The 8,368-nt window shown below is 58.5% G+C and overlaps 1 protein-coding gene across 1 annotated transcript; it reads right to left on the bottom strand.

Moving 5' to 3' along the window:
- Window positions 1-3,394: 3,394 nt before the first annotated feature.
- On the bottom strand, window positions 3,395-6,450 carry FAM241B (family with sequence similarity 241 member B). The gene is made up of 3 exons (XM_049645171.1): window positions 6,364-6,450; window positions 4,919-5,058; window positions 3,395-4,218 (listed from the first exon to the last, which is right to left on the bottom strand). Exons 2-3 carry the CDS (start codon window positions 5,009-5,011, stop codon window positions 3,949-3,951), a joined length of 363 nt encoding a protein of 120 aa, XP_049501128.1. The 5' UTR covers window positions 5,012-5,058; window positions 6,364-6,450; the 3' UTR covers window positions 3,395-3,948.
- Window positions 6,451-8,368: the final 1,918 nt, after the last annotated feature.

Genomic DNA, 8,368 nt, shown 5'->3' with positions numbered 1-8,368 from the left:
CCACCCCCTGGCTCACGAGGGGTCCCAGGGCAACTTATAAGTGCTCTAGGATGTGCTCAGCAGGGAAATAAAAAGGACAGTAGTAGAGCGTGAGTCATAAAGCTGGGGGGGGGGGGCGGGCTGGGGCGGTATAAATGAATGACTTCGAGTGCTCAGCACAGGTCAGGCACACAGCACGCAGCAAATTCGTCCCGTCCTCATAGGAGATCTACAGCAAGCCCCTCAGGGTCCTGGCCCACACAGAAGCAGCTGTGGAGGGGGCAACACTAGTCTTCGAAGCCCAGCACTACCCCAGCTGGGGGTCCCAGGCGTCTGCTACCTTGTGGCCACCTTAGGCCAAAGCCCACAGCACGGGAGCTGGGGTCCAAGGTGCAGCGTCTGTGGAGGAGGTTTGGGGGTGGCTGCGGCCCCTCCTTTTTATGCCCCCCTCTCTCATCCACCATGCAAGGGTGAGCCTGAGGCTCCGAGAGGCAGGAGGGACCCTGATCATCATCCCTCTCCTTAGAGGTAAGGAACAAGGCTGTCGAGAGGCCAAGTGAACTGTCCAAGGTCACGGACCCACAAAGTAGAGCAGGGCCTGCAAACAGACAGGTCTCCTCCGGGGCCAGGTGGCCTGGGTGGGGGTAGCCTTCGCTGCCCACAAGGTCAGGCACCCAAGGGCAGAGGCTCTGACCACCACACCAAGGCTTCTTCCTCAACTCAGAGCCAGAGCCCCCAGTCAGGGACCTTGGCCAAAGGGCCGGGTTCTGGTCCCAGTCCCAGAGAGCCGGGAGCCAACGGAGGGCTCCCTGGGGAAGCTGGCAAAATGGGAGGCGCCATTTGGCCCCATCTCAAGTTTGGTATCTCTTGTGGGAAGGCAGAAACATGGCCTCCACCTGTAGGCTAGCTAGATGGTGGGGAGAGGTAGGGTTTGGAAAATGAAGGCCTTGGAACTTTCGGAAGGAGGGCCCAGGCACCCAGGGAGTCTGGGAGATGGAGTGGGGACAGGCCGTCAGACCCCCGCAGCTCCACTCATCAGGTAACCCCAACCAAGGAGTCAAAATAACTCCACAGGGGGAGGGGGAGCTCCCCTTTCCACAAAGGCAGCAAAGGCCTGGTGAGATCCAAGCTGTGGCTCACGTGGTGTGGGGGGCAGCTCTCGCCAAGGCAGCCAAGCCGAAAATCCAACCTGACACAGAGACACAGGGCTTCAAGGATTAGCCCTGGAGATTAGCAGAAACCTTCCCTGAAAACCTGCCCTCCAAGCAGCCCGGTCCGGGGGGTCCTGTCACACAGCAGGCAAGGCAGGGGGTGGGCAGAGGAAGAAAGCCCCTCCCTCCTCCTCAGACAGGAGGTCTAGGAATAAGATGCCCACTAGGCCGAGACGGCCTTCGGCCTCACCCCAAGCCTCATCAGGACCTGCATCCGGCCACCGGGAGGAACAAGCCTCTGCCAGCTGAGAACCTGCTGGCACCACGCTTTCTCAGCGTGCGCAGGCGAGAGCCTCCCTGAAGGCCATTCTGAGGACAGGCAGGGAAAAGGCCCCGGATGCTACTGCTACACAGGTCGCGCAACCCTAGGGGGCACTCTGCCTCTGCCCACGGGCCACACTGGCCCGGCCTACCTTCAGACCCCGGGGGCTGTGAGAAGGGAAACAGCGCAACGGTTAGCAAACTGCCCAGGGCCCAAGGGGCACAGGGAAGGTGAGTTGAAATAAGAAGGGTCAAGAGGCGGGTTCCTGATTCAACCAGAGTAATTCTGTCAGGTCCGGGTTGTGTGTGTTGGATGAGAAAACAGAACTTTTTCTCAAACAACTCACCTCAGGCCCCCAACCCCTTCCCTTAGGCTAACAAGTCGCTGGAGGGGCCTTGGCCCCAGGGTAGGTGTGGCCACCGATGTCCAGGCTCCTCCTGCACCCCAGGGCCTTCCTGGACACGAGGACAGGCCCCATGCCCCCCCCCCCCAGGCTCTTTCTAGTCAGGAGCGGGGAGGAAACCCCTGGGCTCCCCTGCCTTCCCTAAAGGACCTTCGCTTCTCCTCAGAAGGCTCGGGCCTTGGGAACCGACACCAAATTCTAGACAAAAAGACCGTTCTCAGACCTGAATTTGTGGACTCAGATTCATACCCCTTAAAGGGACTTTATATATTGGGGGTTCACTTAAGATTTCTTTTCTTCAGAGTCCCACAGCTTTGCAAAGCAAAAAGAAGGGGAAAGCCCAGCCCCAGAGGGACATGCTGAGGGGGGAGTATGAGGGAGGGGGATGCTGTGCACAGTGATCCCTTCCCCGTGGCTGTGAGGCCACAGCCACATAAGCTTGGGGGCTGGCAGAAGATGCCATGGGGGACAGCAGGGACACCAGCCAGACCTGGGCACCACCTCCCCTTGCCCAGGCCCCACAGGAGCGGCTGGAGGCCAGACCTTCCGTTCCCTCTCTGCAATGCCCCCAAGGGCCCAGCGCCCTCCCCTCCATCACAAAGGGAAACCATGTTCCAACAGCTGCCCCCAAATAAAGACGCAGGAAACACTGAGAAAGGAGTCCTGTTCCAACACCACAAAGCTCCTTCGGGAATGTCTGTGATAAAGGCCACCAGCCCCCTCAAGGGCAGCAGTGGGCACAGGGGTGTTTTGGGGGGCAAGGTCCCGTTCCTAGGCAGCACAGCAGGCTCTCAGGAGGAAGGACAGAATCAATCTCAGTCTCAAACTACCCCCCAACCATCCCACATACACCCCATGATGGTTTGTTCCACTAGCCCTGGCCTTCAAGAAGCACCTCCCCAGCCTGCCTTCCTCCCCCGGCCCCAGAAGAATCCTAAAAGGAGGTGAAAACTCTGGTCTCCAGGCAAGGGAAGCCCTCAGGCTCACCCAGCCTCCCTCGGACCACCCGTGGGCCCAGAGCCCTCAGTCATCCGGTGTTACCCCCTCCCCCCCGACAGGGCCTCCACACAGACCCAGGGCTTACGGGCCCAAACTCAAGGCCTCCACTCGAGAAAAGCAGGGCACCCTTAGCCCCCACGCACTGAGCAGTCGGCACCAAGACCTCCTGCTTTTTAAGGAGAGTGAGCCGCAGGAGGGAAGCCGACCCCCTGGGCACGGAAGCCTCGCACCCCAGCAGTCCCATCGCCACAGCCTCATCGCCATTCTGGCCACAGGACTCCACCCCCCACAAGGCCGACATCTCAGAGTCAGCCAGAAATCATCCAAGCATCAGACAAGGGGCCCGGCTCTGCGCTTCCCCTGGACCCCCCCCCCCCGCCCCTCCCACCAGGCTCCCAGAACCTATCCAGAAAAGCTTAGAAACCCCGGACCCCACCCCCCACCCCGGGGTCAAAATGCCCACCTCCGCCCTGTTCCCAATCCCAGTCACTCCCAACCACCCTCCTCGTGTCTTCCAGATTTACAGGCAGCTGTACAATCATTTATGAATGTCATTATTGGATTCCATTTTAAATCTCTTTATTGAAAATGCCACCACAGTAAGTAGATGCCAGTGAGACTTGTCATAAACAAAAGTAGCCAATTAAAAATATACCATTAAAACCAAACAGGGCTATAAAAGTCTGGAAACTTTTCCCATCTGCCTTAAGCCCGAGGCCTCCTCGCTAGTAACAGGGGGAGTCATGCGTGAGTTCCAGAGGCATGAGAACACGCTGGCACCAAGTTCAGGCTTTCTTCTTGGCATGAAAGGATTGGAAGAGAACTGGAAAGGGAATCCCTTTCTTGCTCTGACTTTGTGCTTAACGCGGGCCCAATACTACCTAAAACCGTCTCAAGGGACTGAGGGGATCCACCCAATCCTTTGGGAAGGCAGGACCGGAGGCTTCCTCTGCCTCACGCCTTGCGCGACGTGAACGCGTGTTCTCTGAGCACACCTTCAAGGCACCCTGAGACCCCTGCCCCTGTGCCTGTTCTCACCCCCAGGCCCCAAAACTCCCTCTCCTCCACGCCTGCCCCGCTAGCTGCCAGGTGGGTCACCGCTGACTCAGGTGGGACACCAGGTAGACGAGGCCCACGAGCAGGAGTCCACGCACGCCAAGCATCATGAGCAGGAAGAGAAGCAGGATGGAGGTCACCGGCTCCACAGCATGGTTGCCGAGATGCCACTGGGGGAAGCCCATGTTCACCAGCTGCCGGTTGAGGTCATTGAACGGGGACTGAGCAGCGCCCAGCCTAGCACCCGCCTGCTGCTGGCGAGGGCCGGAACCCCCCAGGGGGGCACCATGGCCCCTGTTGAGAAAGCTCTGGAAGGTGAAGACAGAGAGACGAATGAATCTGGAGAAAGCTTCCCTGGCGCGAAGTACTAGGCAACAAGGGAATCTTCTGGGCTGGGCTCTGCCCTCCCCTCCAGCCCCCGAGGGCCACACCTTCCTTCCTCAGCAATCTCCAGATGCCACCCCCGGGGATGCCAATCACAGAGTCATAAGCTCTCAGAGCACAGAAAATGCCACTCTATTTTCCCCAAGTCCTGCCAGGGAGAAGGTGCCCAGGCCAGAGAAAAGAGAAGGGGTCAAGGAGGACGGGACCACAGGGCGCAGCTCCTGAGCAGGCATTCATATCATCGCTCCTTCCTTTAACACCATCATGGTGTGGCCGTGGGCCCATCTTTGTCACCTTCCCCGGGTTCTCTGTCGGCCGGCAGGCTCTTAAACAAAGATGCCAGCTCCAGCAGGGTTAACCAAGCTAAAGGAGAGACAGCTGTTGGATTCAAAGTACGAGAAGGCTTCCAGAAGAGCAAGAACTGGGGAGGAAGGGGCCTGGCTGGGATTAAATCTGCATTTTACCCCCCAGTCTTGACCCTGTGTTCCCCAGCCCGACGCTCTGCAAAGAGGGCTTCAGGCTACAGAAGGTTAATGACTAGCAAGAGAGCTTCGGGGAGCTAAGGAGTCACTGGCGCAGAGGACAGGAGGCCAGCTGCTCCTGCCACGGGCGCTGGGCACCTACCTGTCGAGGGGTGTTGCTGCGCGAAGGGATAGTGTTCCTGACGCGAGGGTCGTTGTCCTGCACGATTTCCCCATTAGCCAAGATCCGCACCATCCTCCCAGGAGCTATGGGTCCCTGCTGGGCTGCACCCTTCCCCAGACCTGAAAGAAATGACTTATCAGAGGTAAAGAGACGCTTGCCTTCGTGGGAAAAGCTGCGATTGCAGGTGTTCACACGGGTCCCCCGAGCCCAGCCGGCACTGCGTCTAATTAATTACAAGGAGAGAAATAAATGCACCTTATTTGACAGACAAAAATCTTTCAGGCATGCGAGTCCACTGGGAAAACTACCAAAACGATCCTTGGAGATGGATGTTCTAGGAACCACCACTTCCAGCAACCCCAGGGATGAGAGCCCACGCTGTGGCCCAGGCCCTTGTGGGAAGTCCACTGAGGCCCACCGCACTTACACCTCCCCACACGCTCCGGAGCAGGTACAGCTAGAGATCCAGAGAGGTCTAACCGGCCTGCCCAGGACCACTCACGTAGAGGCAACAGAGAAAGAAGGGGAAGCCACAGGAACGCTGGCCCCAGGTCCTTCTCTCGGCTCTAAATATGGAGTCCAGGGCACCGAGATCCCCCCTGTCCCTATTTCCCATCCGTTACAAAATGGCCCGTTGGGAGTAAATGCCAAGGACCCGGGCCTGCTCCCCACAGAAGCTCTGGACCCACTTTGTTGCTACTTCAGGTTCACGGCCTGGCAGCAGACCATACTGCTGGCCACAGGGCCGCCAGCGCTGGGGGAGGAGCAGACCTTTCCCGCAGAGGGCACGCCCCTCACCTGGCCCTCACCTCTCAGATAACACCAGTCCCCCCCCCCCACCCCTGCTCACGGGGGCGGCGCCAGCCTTCCCAAACTAGGGGACGGGGGATGCGGCTGGGGCTCTGAGCCGGGAGCTCCGCAGACCCCCAAGGGTGTCCGTGGGCTGGAGGTGGGGGTGGGGTCCTTCCATGGCGCTCCCCGAGTCTGTGTAAAGGCCATTCTTTTCTAAGGAGATGAGCCAGTTTTCACCTAAATTCTGAAAAGCACTTGTGACACGCGCCCCAAAGGGGATGAGGAGCCCCTGTTCTGTTGCCCTTGGCCCAGAGCGTGGGACAGGCGGGTCCCCCTTCCGAAGCCCGTCGGTCCCTGGAGAAGGCCAAGCGGGTCACGGAGCCCCGCAGTCCCTCGGCGCTTGGCCACGCCGAGCCCGCTGGGTGGGCGGAGGCCTCGGTTGGCCCTCGGGGCACCTGACTCGGGAGCTGGGGGGGGAACTCGGGGGGCGGGGGGGGCTGCCGCGGGGCGGGGGGGGGGGACAGGGGGGGGCGGGCGGCGGGGGGGGGGCGCCGCCCAGGCTGCCGAGCCCGGGCTGGGGGGGGGGGAGGGATGCGCGCCCGCTCGCCCGCGCCCCGGGCCCGGACACCCACCTTCGGGCGCGGCTCCCGGGCCTCGGCTGCGTCCACTCCCCGCGGCTCCCAGGCCGCTTCCTCCCACCTGACCTCACAGGAAGCTCGAGCCGCAGCGGCACGGCCAGCGGGCGGCGCCGCAGCCCCCTCTTTAGGCCGCCGGGGGCACTGCAGCTGCCGGGCCCGGGAGCGGCGCTGGGCAGGGAGGAGGGAGAGAAACTGGGCGCCACCGGGAAGAAGGAGGGAGAAAAGAGGGTGGGGAGGAAAGAGCGGAGGAAGTAGGAGAAGGAGGAGGGAGAAGAAGAAGAGGAAGAAAGGGAAGTGGAGCCCGTGGAGGAAAAGCCCAGAGGGTGGGAGACCCTCTGCCCTGGGGGAGGCACAGGCTCAACCCACCAGTAAGAGCTTGCTGAGCCGGCTCGGGGGAATGCCTCTTGAGTGGGACCCAGCCCGACCCTCAAGGAGCTCCAGCTTCCAGTGGGGAAGACGAGGCATGAACCACAAGGCAGGAGGTGCAAGTAACTGCAGCTTGTAGGAAGGCAGGCTTCCTGGAGGAGGCGATCTTTGAGGTGGGGCCAGAAGTGTAGGTAGGATAAATAGGGACGGCCCCTCCTGGCAAAGGGTACCACCTGTCAAAGGAGTGAACAATCAACAATCAGTCTCTGCCTCTTTCCTGATGTCTTCATACCCGCCCCCCGCCTACTTTCATAAGCTGTTCTCTGTGGACCCTTTCACCAGTGGGAGAGAATGAACGCTGCGATCCCACAATTTGGGTTTCAGCCTCCGAAACCGGCCGGTCAGTCTCCTCATTTGCAACATGGAGGTAATCGTATCAGTTACTTCACAGGATTGTGGCAAAGATTACAAATGACAGTTCCTGGCACACGGCAACTGTCGATAAACATTGGTTATGACGATCAGTCAGTAGATATTTCTGGGAGAAGGCAGATAGATATTTGTTGAGATGTAGCCAGATGCCCACTGGCCCCTAGTGAGGGACAGGAACAAGAGTGAGATTCAGGCCTTGCCTTAAGGACTCAGCATCTGCCATCATGGTTTAATTACTTGATTATGAGATTTATCAGTAAAAAATGTTGAGCAGGTCCCCCTGGTATCTGTATCTTATTTGTGTATCATTTGTGTGTGGATAAAAGGTGGCTGCCTGAGCCAACCTGGTTGGAAGCTTGACATGGCTGCTTTCTAGCGCTGCGATGGGTCAGTTACTCAGCCCTTCTGGTGTGAGTTCCTTCATATGTCAAATGAGGATAATAACAGTACCTTTGCCATCAGGTGTTCGTGGAGCACTATGCACGATTTGTACACGGTTCTCTTAGATGAGAGCCTGGCCCCAGCAAGTGCTCGGGGCCGCTAACGGTTATTGTCATTACCACTGCTCCACTGCAGTAACTCATTTGTAAAACATGGACTCTAAACAAGAAAAAGGTGTCAGATAGATGTAAAATTGAAGTCCCGGTGCTTTCTTCTTGACCTCCGATGCCGGGCGTGGTGTGCCCCTGTGGAAGAGGTGATCCCAAGGCGGGATTCCTGGTTGTCAGAGATGGTCTGTGGATCACAAAACTGGCCGCATATTGGAATTATCTGGAATGTTTAAAAACAATGCCAGTGCCTGAGTCCTACCCCAGAGGCGACAATGCCATTGATCTGGATGCAACCTACGTGTGGAGACGTTTTATAAAACAAATTCTAGGCGATTCTAATGAACAGCCCGCGCAGAGGACCACTGCCTTCCATGAACAGAGCCCCACAGATCAGACTCACAACCTAAGATCCCCAAGGAGGGAGAGACCTCAGTGGGCTGGGGAAGCTGGGGAGGAAATGAGGGATGCTTCTAGGAAGTCTTGAGCTGCTACAACAGCTGCCAAAGAGGCACACAGTCCAGCCAGAGATAACCATGAGGGCCCAGAGGAGGACATCTCTCTAGAAAGGTCAAGAACAGCTTTAGGAGGTAGGAGTGTTTGACTAGATTTGGAAAAGTCCTATCATTACCAACTAAAACAGCCTCAGGAGG

The sequence above is a fragment of the Panthera uncia genome, chromosome D2, assembly GCF_023721935.1.
Source record: "Panthera uncia isolate 11264 chromosome D2, Puncia_PCG_1.0, whole genome shotgun sequence".
NCBI classification, from domain to species: Eukaryota; Metazoa; Chordata; class Mammalia; order Carnivora; family Felidae; genus Panthera; species Panthera uncia.
Note: the sequence above shows the minus strand (reverse complement) of the source record. Positions and strands in the feature narration are given on the sequence as shown.

Coding starts and splice junctions, on each gene's coding strand:
- FAM241B (XM_049645171.1), bottom strand. CDS start 5,011: ATGGTGCGGATCTTGGCTAATGGGGAAATCGTGCAGGACAACGACCCT. Junction 4,219..4,918: donor GCAGCAACACCCCTCGACAG/GTAGGTGCCCAG, acceptor TTCACCTTCCAG/AGCTTTCTCAACAGGGGCCA.